General features: G+C 42.2%; 1 protein-coding gene across 5 annotated transcripts in view; it reads right to left on the reverse strand.

The window, feature by feature from the left end:
- Positions 1-3,237: 3,237 nt before the first annotated feature.
- Positions 3,238-22,127, reverse strand: part of akap9 (A kinase (PRKA) anchor protein 9) — a 129,921-nt gene continuing 111,031 nt past the window's right edge. For all 5 annotated transcript variants that reach the window (XM_084424458.1, XM_084424456.1, XM_084424455.1 and 2 more), the window contains 16 exons: positions 19,838-20,011; positions 19,217-19,378; positions 17,975-18,113; positions 17,681-17,846; positions 17,173-17,323; positions 16,696-16,827; positions 15,160-15,315; positions 14,537-15,018; positions 13,105-13,216; positions 12,716-12,898; positions 9,508-9,690; positions 8,747-8,985; positions 7,430-7,518; positions 6,813-6,942; positions 4,557-4,690; positions 3,238-3,828 (listed from right to left, as the gene is read on the reverse strand). In XM_084424458.1, the coding sequence (XP_084280584.1) occupies positions 3,785-3,828; positions 4,557-4,690; positions 6,813-6,942; positions 7,430-7,518; positions 8,747-8,985; positions 9,508-9,690; positions 12,716-12,898; positions 13,105-13,216; positions 14,537-15,018; positions 15,160-15,315; positions 16,696-16,827; positions 17,173-17,323; positions 17,681-17,846; positions 17,975-18,113; positions 19,217-19,378; positions 19,838-20,011 (2,676 nt within the window). In that variant the 3' untranslated portion in view covers positions 3,238-3,784. The remainder of the gene's footprint in view (positions 3,829-4,556; positions 4,691-6,812; positions 6,943-7,429; positions 7,519-8,746; positions 8,986-9,507; positions 9,691-12,715; positions 12,899-13,104; positions 13,217-14,536; positions 15,019-15,159; positions 15,316-16,695; positions 16,828-17,172; positions 17,324-17,680; positions 17,847-17,974; positions 18,114-19,216; positions 19,379-19,837; positions 20,012-22,127) is intronic.

Consider the following 22,127-nt stretch of genomic DNA (forward strand, 5'->3'; position numbering starts at 1 on the left):
TGCCGTTCAGTGACAGGGCAGTATGTGGTACTAAGTCTTACAATTGATTCCAGTCAATTATGCAAAATAATAACTTTAAAATAACCATTTGGCAACGTTCTTTATAAGTTATTTTTAGGTTATTTAAAGTTCTGGGAACGTTATTTTATGGTTACATAAAAATAAAACCAACTATGGTTTTTACTATGGATACTTATGAATATGAGAAAAAAAATAATTTCTCTTCATAGAGGCTGCTTCCCAGTTAACACAGACCGGTCCCCTAACGTTAGTATTTGGTTCCCAAAAAAATAACCAAAACGGGAACCAAAAACTAACGTTGTGTGTTAACTGGGAAGCGGCATCTATGAAGAGAAATATGAGGGTTTTTTACTACAAAAATTACATTTAAAACGAAGATGAAACTGGGACAAACATGTATCAATTAAAATAGAAATCTACTATAGTTTAGTAGTAATTACTACTAATTGTAATAGTCAATATAATATAATATATGTAATAATTCACACAGCTATAGGACAAACATGCATCAATTAAAAAGCATTTGCCATCGTAGATTAATGCGACCCCAGAAAACCATTTTTGCTTCCCAGAACGTGTTTTTTGAAGAAAATTACTTTTTTAAACACCATATAACAATGAATTAAACACAAACTAAGGTTTTAAAATATTGCATTTATTCAGCCATAAAAAAAAAAATGAAAAGAAAAATTGACAGACTACAACTCCCATGATTCCACACGCCACTTCAAAACATCACCAAGCTACAATTCTGCTATTGATTTTGAGTTAGCGACCTCTAGTGGCGAACCTTACAAACTTCACATATGAACATCAAAATTGATTTTCCCTTCAGAATCAAGCAGACATATAAAGCACAATCCAAATTCTGGATGATAAAGATATATTTTGATAACTCTACACCTTATGATGCATTTATTTTCCATAACAAATAAATTTTGATACATCTCTTTCTTTAACCCGTCATTTTCCCCGTGAGGGGGTGCACCGTTCCTGGAGGTACTGCAATACCAGGTCGATGCGTGGAGTGGACGGAGCAAGCCCCTATTCCATCTCCCTGATCCAAAAATCAATTTAATATATGGTCCCCGGGTAGGGGACGTATCAGATATTAAACTGATAAGAACAGATACTACACTTGATCTTAGCCAAAAGGCCGAGAAGCGATACTGAGGAAGAGCTCGAGCTACAGGAGTCACTCAGCGCGACACACACCTCAGTGACGGTTACACGGGCTGATATCAGGAGAAACACCTCAGACTACACACACACACACACACACACACACACACACACTCGAGAAATAATGTCCCGCTCAGAGACTGAGAGAAACACGGAGATTCTCACAAATAACAAGATGAAAACCTGTCCAAACAAACACGAGCACAGAGTCATCGGCCAATCAAACACGAGCACAGAGTCCATCGGCCAATCAAACACGAGCACAGAGTCAGAGCACAATAAAGACTGTTTATCTCCGTTATTAGTCTTTGTTAATCACGAAACATTCACTATTTATCGTTAAAGTATTTCTGCTTGCGTTCAGACGCCAGACTCAGCAAATAACGCTGAAGAAATTAAGCTTTTTACACACTTTAACTCGCTTGATGCGAGTGTGGTTAAATGCGGTACTGCACGTTCAACGTCACTGACTGGACCTCAACAACTATCATAGATGCAAATCACCTCAGGAATTACCGATGTTATCTAAGGACGGCAAAATAATCACATGTGAAAAATAATTACCATCTACGGTTAAGATTAGGTTAGTTTCAAACACATTAAGTAAAATACTGCAGGAAATCATTACAAACCTACATAAACACCTTTTAAATACATTCCGAGAGGTCATGTTCAAATATAATCCAAGTTGGTTTGCCATTTAGAGGGAACACAAGGTACTCTGAAATCAGAGAATGAAAAGTTTTGATGGTGAAGATACTCACGAGTGTCCCTCGAGTTTGTAAACTTCACGGAGCGGTCGGAGCTCTCATTACGCATAACAAGCCGCCATCTTTAGATGTTTGTCTTTGAACTTCCGTTTTTGCGGTAGCTCTGTATATTTCTATGGCATACTAGATGTTGAAGAGTAATTAACTGGTGAACTGGATCTACTTATTGCAGAGCTAACTAAACTTATGAGCAGTGTAATGTTTAAGTGAATTTCATAAATGTCAGTTTACCAGGTCGCTTTTAAAACGAGCCGTTCGTTCATAAATCCGTAAGATCTTGCCTTCATGCTGTGGAAACACAAACCTGAAGTCGGAACACAGCGAGACTGGACACAGATATTACATCTGAATTATGTTACTGAGAAACTTCCATTAACTTTAAATTGAGATACAAAATAAATGGGCTTGTTGCTACTTCACACGACATTAGAGCAAGTATGAAGCGCTGGCGTCACTAAATGGATTTTATGGCAAAATAAAAGTGTATTTGTTTGAAATAATTGTAAATATACACCTCAGGTCGTTGTGTATCACCTGAAATCAAAACAAGTTCTCTAAAATACTGATGACACAAAATCAAACAATAAAAGATAATTCTGAACTTATTAATGCCATCAATTTAACAAAGGCAAAATTCATTCATGTTTTGTCCTCTTTGTGTGTGAGCAACAGAATGAAAGCAATATGTGGATTTAAAAGCTTAAAAATGTCTTGTACAATTTATTAATCAATTTTAATTAAGATACAGGCCTGATGACTTTAGTAACATGATGAATTCATTCACGGCGTTGGCAGAAACCTGTTTATTGCTCTGATTTGCTTACAACTCTCCATGTGCTCGAGTCCAAGATGGGTAATGTGAACTACATTTCCTTAATTTTTGGTCACATGATTACTTTTGATAATTGTTGCCTAGATACAGGGGGTGGCTCATTTTACCCACAGGCTCAACTTAATAAGGTCACTTTGGCTTTTTGTTCACCAAAGAAACAAACAAGCGGTTTTGAACAAATGACATAAATGGTGAAATCATAATTCAACAGTTTAGCTTCCAAACAGATTAACTGTAAATAAACAAACAGAGGCCCATCATGCAACGTTATATACATTAAGTTCATTTGGTAAACCTAATGAAGTAGTTAATTGTGATTGCCAATGAAAATCAACTAAAAACATGCATAAATATTAGAGGTTAAGTCATATTTCACGTCATACTCATAACAAATGAATCAGGATATAGAATGAAAGAGAACGGAGACGAAGGCAGTTTTCAAATATTATATTAATCTTTATTTCAGTTTTGACAAAATACCCATAAAATCCAAAGCTCCTACCTTTACAAAAATAAGTCTTCTACAAATGTCCTCGGGTCTTCTCAAGGGAGCGAGCGAATAAAACACAGTGTAGAGTATCTGATAACATGACTAGCTCGTAAAGCCTCACCGGTCCGCCTCGCTCTCCTCCTGTTAGTGTTCATGAGGTTATCAAGAGTCCGATAGCAGCCGTCCTGTTCACCCTCCAACGCTTCTTAAATTAATCAACTTAAATTAGCATTCCACAAATATACAGTAACAACATGATTGTTTTCCATTAACAACAAATAAGGTAGAACTAATGTACAGATGTTGAAGCTGTTTCAATTGCCGCCAACATAAAGCTTGATTATAAGATGATACACACACACACACACAAAAAAACAACGTCTTTTTGGTCCCACAGACATTTATAGTAAGAGTACAAAAGCACAGCAGCTCAGCACGAGAGAAGGCATCTGAGTTTCTTCAAGCCAGTTTAAATGTAGATGAAGATCTTTATCTTCTGACTCCAAAGTGCAATTGAGCGTATGAAGAGGAACCTGGGGGGGGTAAAGAGTTTTTAGGCTTGAGAATCAAACACTTGAGGTCTGGAATCAGATACGTGTTATAAAATTAAACTTTTGATTCTTCTTATCGATTCCTTTGTGAGCATTTCAAATATGACTTTAAACCACTGAAGCGAGACTCACACGTGTATCAGTATACTGGATCAGTGCAGCTCTTAAAGTGACAGCAGCCTAATATTCCTGCTCTATAATAACACTAATATTCCCGCTCTATAATAACACTAATTAAAAGAGAAAATTAACTTGTTCTTGGCTGAATAACTTTTGTTACTATATTTGATATATATTTCATTAATAAAGTGCAGTTTTATTTTACATTTGATCACAGTTTCTGAACCTGAAAATCTTAAAACACTGTTTATTTCAGTCGTATCTCTGTTCAGTTGTGTCTATTTGCTGCGATTGCTAATTTTTTATTCATACTTTTTTTATTCCTGAGTGTTTACTTGTCTTTAATAATGCTTGAAATGTATATTAGTTGGGCTAGTTGTTCTTCTATGGTGTTTTTAAACCACAGGCAAACGCTGCTTGTGTAAGAGTTCTTCAGCCTGTTGATTTCTGCTCATGATATTCAACAATTAAATGTTTTGCAATAAGAATAAATGTGAACGATAATCTCAGGTTTTTTTGTACCTTATTGGAATCGAAATCAGGAATCGATAAGAATTAAGAATAGTCACATGGTCTCTGCTCTCTGCTACCTGACTGCACACTGCCCAGGCGTCTCTGCAGGGCCTCCAGGCGGGAGATGTAGTCGGTGAGGGCGCGGTCGGGGTCGTAGTTCTGCAGGTGTGAACACGGTAAACCTACGGGGTCACCGGCCATACTGTGATACCTGGAGAGAGAGACGCAAGACACTCACACACATCGTCCTGACTGGACATGATGATTAAAGACACGGCCCAGACAGTCGCTGGTTGGATTTAACCCTCGTCTTTCACTCGCGGGGCAAAATGACCCCAAGCCCTAAAATTATAATCAAGTTTTTTTGTCCAGAAAGCTTATTTCATTTCATTTTGATCATATCTTTTTTTTTTTTTTATGATATTTTTTGTTATTTTTTACCTTTAAATTACTAGATCAATAAATAATAAATAAATGGTAATTTAAGCACATTCCTCACATGAAAGAACCACATTCTTTCAGCCTAAAATCAAAATAACTCACAATCTCAAGCATAACCCTTTTAACTCAGCTGTAAATATCTGACACTGGGAGTCTTTGCCGACCTCTTGTGGACAATAATAATAATATAAGATGATATTTCATGACTCTAGATATCCTTATAGCTCTATATGAGCAAATGAGCTGTTCCTCTGGGTCCTAAAGCCAGTTCTCTTCAGTGTGCATCACATGGAGACATTATAAAAACATTTTCTGGTAAAGTTTTAGAGTTTTTAGTTTGAATTCTGAGCATTTTTAGGTTTTTCTAAGTGAACTGAAGCATTCCTCACATTCCCTTCATTCCTCAGGGGTCAAACTGACCCGAGAGAGACGGATCTGTTACTTTTATACATTTCAACCACAAAACTCCTCGAATCCATTACATTTGTTTTGTGTGTATTCGTGGTTGAAGTGCGACAGAAGCCCTGGGGTCTCGGACCCTCTGACGAACACTCAGTTTGACTCAGAATGGCCTGAAAGGAGGATGAGGGTTAAACAGGCACATGCTGTGGTGGAAATCCAGCGTTTAATGTTGTTCATGTGTCTATGGGGAGTTTTTAATATGCTTTAAGACTAACCATGTGCACATTCGTAAGTCCTAACTGACCCTAATTGATGCAGTGTGTAGCTTTTATTTCTTAAACATGTAGGAAAACACATCGTGGCCGTATTCCAGTGTTATGAAGTGAAGACTCGTCAGGCTCAGACTGTGAAGGAGTGGATGGAGAACCATTAAACTCAGTGAGAGTCTGTGGGATGTGCTGAGACAGAGTGCTGGACTCCTGGGATGTGCTGAGACAGAGTGCTGGACTCCTGCACTGGTCACACAAGATCTTCAGGAAATAACATCACCACATGTATTCCCATAGAGGTACATCATGTTGTGGTATATGTGTTAGAGATGCACTGATGTTCTTCATCTGCATATCGGCTATAGCATGGAAAAGGCCAATATAACAAACTGATGGTAATCCATAATCCAACGTTTATCTCTGGATACAATAATTAAATACTTGCCAAAACAAAAAAGAAATCTGTAGAAACTACTGTCAGTGTCCCGATTGGACCAGAGCTGCTCTTCACTGAAGTGTATCCAGTGCACGTGTTTAAAAGCCTTGCGGATGAAAACATTCAAGCACAGGAAGACCTCAGGTCTACTCACTGACTCTCTCTCTTCTAATTCACACACAATTATATCTAAAAGCCTGTTGAAAACACACACTACCAGTCAAAGCTTGGGATCGGGAAGATTTTAATGTTGTTAAAAGACGTCTCTTCTGCTCTCCAAGGCTGAATGTATTTGATTAAAAATACAAAATAACTGTTTAATGTTACAAAAGATTCATCAAAGAATCCTGAGAAATAAAATGTACAAGTTTCCACAGTTTTCAACACTGATAATAATCATAAATGTTTCTTTCATCATATTAGAGTGATTTCTGAAGGATCATGTGACAGGATGGAATATGAAATATATTCAGATAGAAAACAGTTATTTTGAATTGTCGTAATATTTCACAATATTACTGTTTGTTGTTTGTATTTCTAACCAGATCATTATAAATTATAAACATTATAAATCTTCCCGATCCCAAGCTTCTGAACGGCAGTGTGGTCGGCTACATCTTACATGAGCACGAACAGTGGAGAAACGAAACGCTTGTGTATCGGACCTGTGCACTGGCTCTTAAAGTGACAGCAGCCTAATAACCCTGTTTGGGCTTTACAGTGACGAGGTCTGTGTGTGTGTGTTCTGGGCTGTCAGTGTGTGTCAGGAGCAGGTGTCGAGGTACCTGTGCAGGACTGATGCCGTGGATCGAGGCGAGTCTCGTCCCGTACGGCCCCGGCTCGTCCCCCGGCGCTCTCTGAACACCTCCACACTCCCGGGGTGCAGGAATGAAGACTCGTTCCTCACATCAGCACCTGCAGACACACACACACACACACACTTCAGTGAGCTTCAGCGAGAGCAGAGGCTTTCAGTACACAATATAATATATACATACTAGTGTTGTCAGAAGTACCGACTTCAGAACGATACTGAAATGTAAAAAATGTGATGCTTTGAGCGGAATCATAAACACCTCTGATTGGCCGTTGAGTTCACCAGCTCATCAAATATGTCTGTGATTGGCTACAATGATCAACGCTTCAAAAACATGTTGTAAATACACATCAATGAGGCTCTTCAGCGAGCGCTTACACACACACACACACACACACGAGTGTTTGAAAACAGGACCGGGCCGCTGATAGACTTTCAAAACACTTTCAAACGCTCCCGTGCGTTGATCATTGTAATCAATTATCACACTAACACACACACACACACACACACACACACACACACACACACACACACACACACACACACACACACACACACACATGCATCCCAGGGTACAGTTACCTGTGATCTGGCTGAGGCCATTTCTGCTCATGATCGCAGCGCTCACGGTTCCTCCGGCTCTCTGCCATCTCTTCACCAGAAACCTCATCCTGCAGAACACACACCAGTTTACCCACAGCACTACACACACCAGTTTACCCACAGCACTACACACACCAGTTCACCCACAGCACTACACACACCAGTTTACCCACAGCACTACACACACCAGTTTACCCACAGCACTACACACACCAGTTTACCCACAGCACTACACACACCAGTTTACCCACAGCACTACACACACCAGTTCACCCACAGCACTACACACACCAGTTCACCCACAGCACTACACACACCAGTTCACCCACAGCACTACACATCACGGTTACATCAACACCACCCCATGGGTCATGTGACATGTACAGATCAAGCCTGCAGCTCTCAGTCAGTCGCACTAACACTGGGTTTCTTTAAACAGGGTTTGTAAAGTCCAGGAAAAGTTAAATCAGAAAATTCTAAAATTGAAATATATAATTTTAAAATAAAACCAAATTATAAATTATATTAAAACGTATACAATTTAATATTTTAAAATTATAAAATAGAACCAAAAACCACACTTACTAAAAAAATAATTAAATCATAGAAATATTAAATAAAAAATAATAATTGTAAAATAAAAATAACCAATCAAAATAAAACACTAAGTGAAAATTAATAAAATCAATGTAAAATTTAAATAGTTAAATAAAAAAATAAACACTTAGAAAAATAATACAATTATAGAAAAAAAAAATTACCATATATTGTAAAATTAAAAAAAATCAATAAAATAAACAAATCAAAATAAAACACTTACTAAAAAAATTATGAATAAAAACAATAAAACCAAAATAAAAACAATTAAAATAAAATAAATCATTTAAAAATAAAAGCAACCAATCAAACTAAAACTGAATCAAAACTAAATAATTAAATCATACAAATGTAAAATATTGTAAATTACTTATTAATTGGCAAAAAAAAAATTCAATCATAAAAATGTAAAATTAAAATAAATAATTCAAAAATAAAAACAATCAATTAAAATATTAAAATTATCCAATTTTTAAAAAAAATTAAAGCAAATAATTCTCAAAATAAACAATCCAAAAAGGAGAAATATTTCATTTGTTGACCTGCATGTCATGTGACCATTAACCCTCATCAGTGAACTGTTGATCAATTATTGAAATATTAACCTCAGGAGAACTTCAAGTGTTTAATGCGGGTCTCTCACTCCTGTCTATCCCAGTTAGGCACAAATAAATAAAGTGTGTGTGTGTGTGTGTGTACCGTGAGAGGGCGATGGAGACGCGCACAGCCGATCTGAAGCGTGTGAAGCCCCTGCGCTGACGACTGATGGACTCCAGACTGGTGTGTGTGTGTGTGGGCTGGCCACCCATGCGTGCGATCAGAGCCAGCGTGGCGTCCTCACACTCCTGAAAGCCTCCCAGCAGCAGCAGGAGATACTTCTTCTGGTACACCAGGGCCTTCCGGAAGCTCTCGGCACGCAGGTATTTCCCATACATCCTCTGTGGAGACACACGGGAACGCCTGAGCTCAGCTTTCTGGGTTCACACACGTACTGTCAAATCTAATTCAAGCACTACTTCAGAGATCTCATCAAACAATATCTTTTATTAGCTTTTAAATTCTGAAAAGGTAAATAGATAAATAAAAATAAACTAATAAAAAAATGGTACAAATAAAGTGCAGTGACTGCGGAAACTTTAGCCATTGAAAGGATGTTATGACGAAGATATCGCTTTCCTCATTCAAACTGATTTATTCTGCCATGAATATATGATTGACTTGAAGAAGCTGCATCATATACTTGGATACTGATGAGCAATATCACACTCATAGCCATGCGAAACGCCTCTATATCTGTATCAGACGGCCAGCCTTAATTCTGTGTGAAAAGATTGTTTTATCAATACAATTTTAAAATATTTCCCATATATTGTCTTTCAATAATTCAAGCACTTGAAGCTCCGTGTGCGAACCCTGCGTATGATGCGGTCAGACAAACATGTTTATATGAGGTGGTGAACCTTGAGGGCCGTGTTGTCGGGGTCGGCTCCGGTCAGATCTCGCAGTGTGTCGGAGCGGCTCTCTGCTCTCAGACGGTTCAGCTCTGCCTCGGCCTGAGCGAGGGACTTCTCCAAACGCTTCCTCTCCTGAGCCCAGGACTCGCGCTCACTCGAGAACACCACCAGCTCCTGACGGCTCGAACCCTGTGAGAGGAGAGATCGTCAGCTTCATGAGGACAGACCGTCAGCTTCATGAGGACAGACCGTCAGCTTCATGAGGACAGACCGTCAGCTTCATGAGGACAGACCGTCAGCTTCATGAGGACAGACCGTCAGCTTCATGAGGACAGATCGTCAGCTTCATGAGGACAGACCGTCAGCTTCATGAGGACAGACCATCAGCTTCATGAGGACAGACCGTCAGCTTCATGAGGACAGACCGTCAGCTTCATGAGGACAGACCGTCAGCTTCATGAGGACAGACCGTCAGCTTCATGAGGACAGACCGTCAGCTTCATGAGGACAGACCGTCAGCTTCATGAGGACAGATCGTCAGCTTCATGAGGACAGACCGTCAGCTTCATGAGGACAGACCGTCAGCTTCATGAGGACAGACCGTCAGCTTCATGAGGACAGACCGTCAGCTTCATGAGGACAGATCGTCAGCTTCATGAGGACAGACCGTCAGCTTCATGAGGACAGACCGTCAGCTTCATGAGGACAGACCGTCAGCTTCATGAGGACAGATCGTCAGCTTCATGAGGACAGACCGTCAGCTTCATGAGGACAGACCATCAGCTTCATGAGGACAGACCGTCAGCTTCATGAGGACAGACCGTCAGCTTCATGAGGACAGACCGTCAGCTTCATGAGGACAGACCGTCAGCTTCATGAGGACAGACCGTCAGCTTCATGAGGACAGATCGTCAGCTTCATGAGGACAGACCGTCAGCTTCATGAGGACAGACCGTCAGCTTCATGAGGACAGACCGTCAGCTTCATGAGGACAGACCGTCAGCTTCATGAGGACAGATCGTCAGCTTCATGAGGACAGACCGTCAGCTTCATGAGGACAGACCGTCAGCTTCATGAGGACAGACCGTCAGCTTCATGAGGACAGACCGTCAGCTTCATGAGGACAGATCGTCAGCTTCATGAGGACAGATCGTCAGCTTCATGAGGACAGACCGTCAGCTTCATGAGGACAGACCGTCAGCTTCATGAGGACAGACCGTCAGCTTCATGAGGACAGATCGTCAGCTTCATGAGGACAGACCGTCAGCTTCATGAGGACAGACCGTCAGCTTCATGAGGACAGATCGTCAGCTTCATGAGGACAGACCGTCAGCTTCATGAGGACAGACCGTCAGCTTCATGAGGACAGATCGTCAGCTTCATGAGGACAGACCGTCAGCTTCATGAGGACAGACCGTCAGCTTCATGAGGACAGATCGTCAGCTTCATGAGGACAGACCGTCAGCTTCATGAGGACAGACCGTCAGCTTCATGAGGACAGACCGTCAGCTTCATGAGGACAGACCGTCAGCTTCATGAGGACAGACCGTCAGCTTCATGAGGACAGACCGTCAGCTTCATGAGGACAGACCGTCAGCTTCATGAGGACAGACCGTCAGCTTCATGAGGACAGATCGTCAGCTTCATGAGGACAGACCGTCAGCTTCATGAGGACAGACCGTCAGCTTCATGAGGACAGACCGTCAGCTTCATGAGGACAGACCGTCAGCTTCATGAGGACAGATCGTCAGCTTCATGAGGACAGACCGTCAGCTTCATGAGGACAGATCGTCAGCTTCATGAGGACAGACCGTCAGCTTCATGAGGACAGATCGTCAGCTTCATGAGGACAGACCGTCAGCTTCATGAGGACAGACCGTCAGCTTCATGAGGACAGACCGTCAGCTTCATGAGGACAGATCGTCAGCTTCATGAGGACAGACCGTCAGCTTCATGAGGACAGATCGTCAGCTTCATGAGGACAGACCGTCAGCTTCATGAGGACAGACCGTCAGCTTCATGAGGACAGACCGTCAGCTTCATGAGGACAGATCGTCAGCTTCATGAGGACAGACCGTCAGCTTCATGAGGACAGATCGTCAGCTTCATGAGGACAGACCGTCAGCTTCATGAGGACAGACCGTCAGCTTCATGAGGACAGATCGTCAGCTTCATGAGGACAGACCGTCAGCTTCATGAGGACAGATCGTCAGCTTCATGAGGACAGACCGTCAGCTTCATGAGGACAGATCGTCAGCTTCATGAGGACAGACCGTCAGCTTCATGAGGACAGACCGTCAGCTTCATGAGGACAGATCGTCAGCTTCATGAGGACAGACCGTCAGCTTCATGAGGACAGACCGTCAGCTTCATGAGGACAGATCGTCAGCTTCATGAGGACAGACCGTCAGCTTCATGAGGACAGACCGTCAGCTTCATGAGGACAGACCGTCAGCTTCATGAGGACAGACCGTCAGCTTCATGAGGACAGACCGTCAGCTTCATGAGGACAGACCGTCAGCTTCATGAGGACAGACCGTCAGCTTCATGAGGACAGACCGTCAGCTTCATGAGGACAGACCGTCAGCTTCATGAGGACAGACCGTCAGCTTCATGAGGACAGCGCTGCGTTTCAGAGCAGCTTCACAACAGAACCAGCGAGAAACACTTCAGCAGATACGAGACTAATTCATTACTCGGATCAATTCAGCTCAAGGTCTGTTCTTATACAATTCGCTATCAGAAAGATGAAAGAAGAAAAGTGAAAAAAATTAAGAAAAATGTAATAGAAAAAAGAAAGAGAAAAAAATGATAGAAAGAATGCAGACAGAAAAAAAAGAAAGAAAGAGGAAAAATTGACAGAAAAAACAACAAAAGAAAAAACATACAGAAAAAAAGAAAAAAAATTGACAGAAAAAAGAAATAAAATACAAAAAGCAAAAAAATTAAGAAAAAGAAAGAAGGAAAGGAAGAAATACAGACAGAAAAAATAGAGGAAAAATAAAAAATAAATCAAGAAAAGAAAAAGGAAGACAGACAGAAAGAACATGTGTTATAACTGTCAATAGTAGCCATTCTTTATAACTAGTGACTGAAGCTGCAGTGAAGATTGACTGATAGATTGATAGATAGATAGATAGATAGATAGATAGATAGATAGATAGATAGATAGATAGATAGATAGATAGATAGATAGATAGATAGACAGACTCACGCTCTCCGCGACGGCCTTCTTCTGTCTGCTTCTCCGCAGCTCCTCCTCGAGGTTCAGTAACTGGTTTCGTAAGTCGTTCTTCTCCTCTGTCAGTCGACTGACGAATCCCGTGAGCTCTGCGTTCTGGCGGAGTAAACGCTCGTTCAGCAGACTAGAGGATCCTCCAGCCAGCAGAGCGGCGCTCTACACACACACACACACACACACACAGGAGAAGGAATAATGCCTCCAGTCCAATGGACCAATCACAGAGCATCTGATATATATTGCACAACATCTCCAATCTGATTGGCTGGCTTCCAGAACACAAATGTGAATATTTATTTATGTATTTACAAAAGCCACATAAGCTGCCCGTTTCCCTAGTGAGTGTAAATGTGCTCGCTCACCTCCGGGAGAGCAGAAGGGGCTGATGGGATATGCTGTAACAGTGACATCACATCCTGTACATTTCTATGAAGCCACGCTAGACTTTCACGGTCGGGCCCTTCTCCGGATAACCTGGACACACACACACACACACACACACACACAGTTGCTAGGATGTTCCGAGTAGTTGTTAGTGCATTACTATGCTGTTGCTAAGGTGTTGCCTTGCTGTTGTTAGAATGTTCTGAGTGGTTGTAGTAAATTGTTGAGTTTCTAAGGCGTTGCTAGGGTGCTCTAAATAGTTGTAATAAAATTGTATTGAGTTGCTAAGGGGTTGCATGGGTGTTTGGAGTGGTTGTAATAATTTTATTGAGTTGCTAAGGCGTTACTAGGGTGTTTGGAGTGGTAGTACATTTTTGAGTTGCTAAGGCGTTGCTCGGGTGTTTTTCAGTGGTTGTAGTACATTTTTGTTGAGTTGCTATGGTGTTGCTAAGGTGTTTGTATTTATTGAGTTGTTAAGGCGTTGCTAGGGTGTTTGGAGTGGTAGTACATTTTTGAGTTGCTAAGGTGTTGCTAAGGTATTTTGAGTGGTCGTAGTACATTTTTGTTGAGTTGCTATGGTGTTGCTAGGGTGTTTGTATTTATTGAGTTGTTAAGGTGTTGCTAGGGTGCTCTGAATAATTGTAATAAATTATTGAGTTGCTAAGGTGTTGCTAGGGTGTTTAGAGTGGTTGTAATAAAATAGTATTGAGTTAAGGCGTTGCTAGGGTGTTTTGAGTGGTTGAAGTACATTTTTGTTGAGTTGCTAAGGTGTTGCTAGGGTGTTCTGAGTGGTTTTAGTAAATTTTTGTTGAGTTGCTAAGGTGTTGCTAAGGTTTTGCTAGAGTGTTCTGAGTGGTTGAAGTACATTTTTGTTGAGTTGCTAAGGTATTACTAGGGTGTTTAGAGTGGTTGTAATAAAATAGTATTGAGTTAAGGCGTTGCTAGGGTGTTTTGAGTGGTTGAAGTACATTTTTGTTGAGTTGCTAAGGTGTTGCTAGGGTGTTCTGAGTGGTTGTAATAAAATAGTATTGAGTTAAGGCGTTGCTAGGGTGTTTTGAGTGGTTGAAGTACATTTTTGTTGAGTTGCTAAGGTGTTGCTAGGGTGTTCTGAGTGGTTTTAGTAAATTTTTGTTGAGTTGCTAAGGTGTTGCTAATGTTTTGCTAGGGTGTTCTGAGTGGTTGAAGTACATTTTTGTTGAGTTGCTAAGGTATTGCTAGGGTGTTCTGAGTGGTTTTAGTAAATTTTTGTTGAGCTGCTAAGGCGTTTTCTAGGTTGTTTGGAGTGGTAGTACATTTTCTGAGTTGCTAAGGAGTGTCTAGGGTGTCTGATCACTTTGTAAAGTATCAATACTATTGTGACATCACTAACCCTAACTCTGAGCAGCAGATAGTCGATGCGTGGTGTCGTACCTGCCCGGGGTTTCGCTGGTCAGGCTGTTGATCCTGGCGGCGATGAGCTGCAGTCGGCTGAGGATGGGGTCCGTGTGTTTGGGCTCCGGGTTCTGACCAGCGTCTGCCGTCTCCTGCTGCAACACCCAGTCCCGGGTTCGATCCGCAGGCCGAGCGTCTCTCAGCTTCTCCTCCAGCTCTCTCACTCTCTCCTGCAGTCGGTGTATCTCTCCCTCCAGCTCTCTCTCTCTCTCCTGCAGTCGGTGTCTCTCTCCCTCGAGTCTCCTGACAGTGTCTCTCTCAGCGTTCAGCTCCACCCGCAGCTCCTCCACCCGTCGCCCCAGTGCATTCTGGTCCTGCTGAAGTGAAGACCTCTCCTCGTCCCACTGTCGTTTGCGCTGCACCGCGTCCAGTTTGTGCTTCTCCAGCTCCTCCATCATCAGCACCACCTGCGCCTGCTTCTCCACCAGCTGCGCCTGCAGGAGAGACTCCACCGACTCCACCTGCGCACAGCAACACCTCACATTCACTACTTGCTAGTGGACGAACACATCACTTGAATATTCCTCAACTGCGCTTTGTTCCACCCCTACTACTTGCGGTGTTTATTTAGGGAAGTAAACATGTTTGGCGTCTCTGGTTACCTGGCTGCAGGAGGCCTCGGCCTGTGTCCCAGAATCCTGTGCGTTTGACGCGGAGCTCGTGTGGACCTGCCGGAGCAGTTGTGCGTTGAGCTCCTTCTCTTTCTCTAGAGCACTGCTGATCTCTGCGGCCCGAGCTCTCTGAGCGTCTAACTGAACCTGCGCACACACACACACACACACACACACACACACACACACACACACACACACACACAGACGTCATTAGATTTTCGTCATAGTTTTTTGTCATTCAAAACTGGTTTTTATTTAGTTATCGTCTCGTTTTCGTTTGTGAAAAAAATGCCGTTGATGAATGTAATGACGAAATTAACACACACACACACACACACACACACACACACACACACACACACACACACACACACACACACACACACACACACACACACACACACACACACACACACAGAGCTCAATAGAGGCTTTCGCACCAGAGGAACCTTTCCATAGTTCCTAGAACTATTGGCGGAAGTTCCCGGGTGTCGGCGTGTTCGCACCGCAGGAACCAGGAACTATTTTAGCTCTAGGAACTCCTTTTGGAGAAACTAATCTACTCCTACCTCAGAGTCGGTCTAAACCAGCGCTATAGGAACTATCCGTGACGTTAGTGTTCGCTGATTGGCCGAAACCACCATTTTTAAAAAAGCTGTGTAAACACACAGATTATAGCCTATATATTTTGGACTTTTGACTGGGTCTAGAAAGAGGGATCATATTTCTCCTGGTTTGGCATCCCTTCACTGGCTTCCCATTAAGTTTAGAGTTGATATTAAGATCCTTATGTTTGTTCATAAGGCGTTGTCAGGCTGAGCACCCAGGTATATTAGTGATCTTATTGTGCCATACTGTCCTGCTAGGGCACTTAGATCTTCAAATCACTTGCTTTTAAATGTGTCACAATGTCTCTACAAATTAAAGGGTGATCGGGCCTTTTCTGTGGTCCGGCCCAGGCTTTGGGATGCTCTCCCTTATCATGTGAGGTCTGCTCCTTTATTGGACATGTTGAAATCTACTCTGAAAACATCTTTAGCTTTTGGAAACTCGTAATTGTTGTTTTTTATAGTGTAGTCCTGCTATGCACTAGGTACAGAACCTTGGACCAATCTGTATTGTGTTAAATGTGCTTTATAAATAAAGGTGGTTGTTGTTGTGTTTACTCCGGACTAACTCTACGAACATGGGAAACAGGGATAGATGAGCCTCTTAATCTTTACGCTGAGGAGAAAACCCAACGCAGCTTTGAGGAGACCAAGAGAAACATGATTATGTATTTCTGCTCAGCAACACTGGACATCAAACACACGGCATACGCTAATGACTCTTCATCACTCTCTACTTTCTATGTATAACAGTTCCATCTCAGAACATCTCAGACAGGAGTGTCCTACGGGAACCATTAGTTCTCAGGGAACTCAGCCCAGGTGTCTCGGTGCTAGAACTATCCTGGTGGCTCAGCCCCTAATGACCTGCCTCGGCCCAAACTCAAGCATTACACGTGTGTCAGCGTACACACACCTGCAGCTCTGAGGACACGCCGGCCTCTCGCTCCTGATCTCTGAGCTGAGCCGAAGTCTCTCTCTCTCTCTCCAGGGCGATCGACAGCTCGACCACACGCCCTCGCTGATCTTCCAGAGCCAGTTTAAGATCCTGCAGAGACGAACAACACATCAACACAAGCCATCGATGAGCACATCAACACAAGCCATAGAGACAGAGCGACACACGTCATAATCTGAAAGGCATGCTCACTTTTGTGTCCTTAAACGCTCGTTTTCAGCTTCAGCTTATAAACACTTACTTCTGGGTTGTTTAGCTTGTTTGCTGTACACTTTGTCACACAGCAGCTTTTAGACATTGTTGTGTTTTTTGTTATAAGTCATAAATGAGGAGGAGGCAGCTTCACACAATACACAGTCAATGGAGACGGTTGTGTGGCCTAAATGCGCTCGATCTCCACCAGTGAGCCCTCCCTGTGATTGACAGATAGTTTACCTCCACTTCCTCTCTCTCGCTCTCCTGCTTCCGGTCAGACTTGCACTTCTCCTTCTCGTACGCCCACTGCAGTTCTCTCGCTCTCTTCTGCTCGTGTGCCAGTGTGTCGTTCAGTGTGTCGACCTCAGCGGCCTTCAGCGAGACCTCCACCCTGCCAGAGCACACGGGTCGGTCAGTCACACACACACACACACACACACGTGGATACGTGATTATTTATAATGATTTACTGTACTCATTTATATAATTCTAATTAACATAAATATATATATTTATATATATATATAATATTTAAATAATTGTATTTTTATGTTATTTTATAATAATAAATATATTTATATAAGTATATTTTATAAATATTATTTTATATATATATATATATATATATATATATATATATATATATATATATATATATATATATATATATATATAGCAAACTACAAATAAAAATATTATATGTGTGTGTGTGTGTGTGTGTATGTGTGTGTGTGTGTGTGTGTGTTACCTGAGTGTGTCGAGCTCTTTCAGGTGTTTGTGCTGTGATTTTATAGCACTCTCCAGCTCTAGTTTAGTCTGGCTCAGTTCAGTCTTGATTTCCTCCAGTCTGTCAGAGCCGGACCCGACCGATGTCCCGACCAGCGCCGCTTCTGCCTCCCTCACGCTCTCCGCTCCTGATCAACACAGGATAAAAACCTTTATGAAGTGGAAGCGGAAGTTAATCTTCCCAGCAGCCTTTATCACTGAACCATCAGCAGCACAAGCGAGTCAGAATGAGCCTCATGAGCTGTGTGTGTCGTACCGGCAGTGTCCACATGGTGGCGCTGTGTGTGTGCAGATGTGAGTGTGTGAAGCTGATCTCTGAGCTGATGGATCTCCGAGCGCAGGCTGCTTCTGTCCGCCGAGCTCAACACACACATGCCCTCGCTGTGCCGGGCGTCCTGCACACAACACACAACATCAGGGTAAAACATCTCCGACTCCAGGGCCATTTCAGAGGGAGTTATTTCCTTAGCTTTTAATAATGTCTTGTTATTTGTATGAACAGCACTTTGGTACCCACTGTGGTTTTTGAAAGTGCTCTAGAAATAAAGTTGAGTTTATACCTGATCAACATCTCAGTGTGATCCGAGCACAAGCTCTCAATACAGATGTTTGCTTGTTTATTGATGAGTATATTAAGACTATTTACATGGCAAACAATCCATACAATGTAAAACACTACATCACACATTTACACTTCACACCACAGCAAACTGAAAATGCTAAACACAGCTGTAAATAAAGTGCAAAATAATGTTTTGTAATTATTGCAGTAAAACATTAAAACTAGTTAGAATCTAAAACAAGGCGAAATAACTAGTGTCATTAATATACTGTTATAGTGCTTATGAATATTTTGAATTAGTTTAAATGTTTATATATATTTCTTTTTTATTTTAGTAAAGATTTTAGTCATTTTGTTACGTTTTTAATGTGTTTATAAAGTTATTATTGATTTTTATTTTATTGTTAGTTGTTTTAGCCTTGGCAACAAGCCAAAATAAAAATAATAATTATCAGAACATTTATTTTAAGATATATATTATAATTATATTTTATATATATTATATGTAATAAATTATTATACAACTTATTACATATAATATATATAAAATATAATTATAATATAAATATCAAATTTATTATTTACATATTATATATATATATATATATATATATATATATATATATATATATATATATATATATGTATATATATATCATCAATATATATACAGTGTTGCAATATATATATGTATAGAGAGAGAGAGACAGAGAGAGAGATTTTACTCATACCCCAAAAAAAATTTTTTAAATATATTTTAAACAATTTTTTTAATGGTTTTAGTTTTAGTTATAACAACTCTTGCTCTATCAACATACAGTAACACACACAAGTAAGTGAGTAAGTGATGAATGCAGTATATAAATCAGAGACGTGCATGTCAGTCCCAGACACAGGCATCATGTGATCAGATGAGTGGCGATGGCGTATGCTAACCTGCTCAGCTAGCGCTCTCTCCAGCTGGTTGAGATGAACGACAGCATCAGCGGTGTCCAGTCGCTCCAGGTGAGAGTATAACACACTCTTCAGCACGTCTCGCTCGTGAACAAACACCTGCTGAACGGCCGACAGCAGCTCCGCTCGCCAGTCGCCGTCGACCTGCGCGCACACACACACACACACACACTTCAACATCTGAACCAGCACAAGAGCTCAGGCATGATACTAAACAAAACATGGGTCATTTTAAAATGCAGATAATCCACTAGGGGTGGGAATCGAAAATCAATTCCAATTCTGCACTCGGAAACTTGTTATAAAATAAAAATGTAGATTCCTTTGTGAGCATTTCAGTGTGACTTTAACCCATTCAAGCGAGCGAGCGCTGTTTTCAGGCGTGTGTGTGTCAGTATACTGGATCAGTGCAGCTCTTAAAGTGACAGCAGCCTAATATTCCTGCTCTATAATAACAGTAATATTCCTGCTCTATAATAACAGTAATATTCCTGCTCTATAATAACACTAATGAACCGATCCCCAAGCCTAGTCTCCAGTGCAGATGAAGCGCTCTGGGAATGATACTGGTGTGTGTGTGTGTGTGTGTGTGTGTGTGTTCACCTGTGTGTGCGTCTGCAGTTTGCTGATGAGGAGCTTGAGCGAGTCGACGGTGTGTATGAGGGCGTCTCTCTCTCGGCTCCAGGCCTGAGTTGTGGGTCGATCCGCTTCACACACCGGCAGCTCTGAGAGCGACAGGACCTGCATGCCTTCCTGGTGGACCTCGCGCAGCAGACTCTGGGAGAGGTCAGGGGTCACACACTTACTGAAGGTGCTATTGAGGACTTTTAAAGCACTGCTTTTTTTTTTAAAGGGATAGTTCACCCAAAAATGAAAATTAGCCTGAAGTCTTCCTAGGTGTATATGCCACTCTTCTCTCAGACGAACACAGTCAGAGTTATGTTAATAAATGTCCTGGCTCTTCCCAGCTTTATAATGGCAGTGCACTCAAATTACAGTTCTGTTTCATTCTTACTGACCGCCAGAGGCAGTGTAAACACTATGGATAATCGCTGCGCCAGCTAAGATAGGTCGAGTAAATATACCAACAAAGTCACGTTGCGTGACGTATGCTGAGCCCTGGAGGATTATAGGCTACAGTAGCTCAGCAATCTACCTCTTTCGCTTTCTCGCCTCTTTGAGATAGGTTCTATTCATTGTATTGGATTGGATATTTTCGCGCTGTCAAGTGCAGCTTATTAGAGCAGCGAGATTCGTCCTCACAAGCTGTGACAGCGCGCATCTACAAGATTTTGGATTACTTTACAACACTTGGTGAGTTATATCACTTTATCGGTAACACTTGTGCCTCTCGGTGCAATCCGGTGGCGTGTGTTTACTGCACCTATATTAACGGTCTCCCGTTGATCTAACGTAACGTTTTCTCGGAGTGTTGTTTTCTTTCCTCGAATGCATTTTACCTTTATGGTTCCTCGGTTCTATCCGCCGACCATTTTAAACGCTTAATATTTTCTTTTACTTGTTGAATATTACCTGTCGGTTCACCGAGGTAATTATTTTATTTATTTATTATTATTTTCATTCCGCTTAACTTAACCTTACGGTTCACCGAGGGTGTTAGCGAGTAATGATGGCTAACAGCTCGATCGCCACTGGTTTCCCAATGGCTTGTAAGCTGTGCCCTAATCATCTTCTCCCTGACGACGGTCATGACATCTGCCCGTCGTGTTTGGGCGTTCAACATCTGCGAGAGGCTCTCACGGACCCGTGCATGCACTGTAGCCTTTTGCCTATGTCGGAACGACAGCTCCGTCTTGCCGAGTTAGACCCTAATTCAACGGTGAAACTTGGGCAGGTAGATGTAGCCCCTTCGCGCACTCGAAAACGCCGTGCCTCGGCGGCAGCTGGTGCTCCCCTCCCATCTAAAAAGGCCAAATCGCGAGACGATGTACATTCACATGTTGAAAAAGGCTCACTTTCTATGACGGTATCGGCACTTTCTTCTGAGATGGCGGAGCTGAAACGCCTGCTTCACTCGCTTCAGCCTGTCACATGTGCTCCGCCTGTAAAGATGACACAGGAGGATGAAAATGTTCAAAGTCGGGAAGAGTCTCTTGTCTCCCCTTGTTTTTCCCATCATTCTGAGTTCGATGTGCTTTCTACAAGTGCTTCAGATTCATTTTTTCACGATCATGGGGATACTTTGAAGGTTGCTGCACAACCTTCACCTCAGGCTGTTCTCACTGGTTACCCAGCAGCAGAGGGGTCTAGTGGGGGGTCTGTTCAGTCGTCTGGACAGGCCCAGCCCTCCTCCGATGATACTTTGGCTGTGCTTCGAATGGCAGTTGCTCGTTTGGGACTTGATGAGTCACCTGCACAATCTGCCCAAACAAATGTGTTTTTCAGACAGACCACAGCTTCAACCTCTTTTGCCATGCCACCATGTAAGGATTTTGTGGCTGAATTCTCAGATGCTCTCACCGGTTCTGGTCCGCCTAAGCGGCGCCCAAAGACTGCTCGAATGCTAGCATCCATGGCTGGAGCAGATTCTATCGGGGTGGGTCGCGCTCCGGAAATTGAGCAGCCTGTGGCAGCTTTGGTGGTGTCTCCTGATGAGGCTCTACGTGGGAACGTACGATGTCCCAGTGCGCAATGCGGTCGTACGGATTCCTTACTTAAAAAGGCATATGAGTCAGTTGCCTACATTGCCCGAGCAGAAAATACAATCTGCCAGTTACTCCTTGCTACCACCAGTACGCTTGAACCGGCAAATGCGGATCCCTCGGTTTCACAATTTCTGCAAACTGCTCTGTTGACTACAGGCCATGTGACCCGCGAACTGGGTAATCTAACAGCCACGCTTCTGGCTGCCCGCCGTCAGGTGTGGCTTGCC

This window comes from Rutilus rutilus (assembly GCF_951802725.1).
Source record: "Rutilus rutilus genome assembly, chromosome: 11".
Lineage (NCBI taxonomy): Eukaryota > Metazoa > Chordata > Actinopteri > Cypriniformes > Leuciscidae > Rutilus > Rutilus rutilus.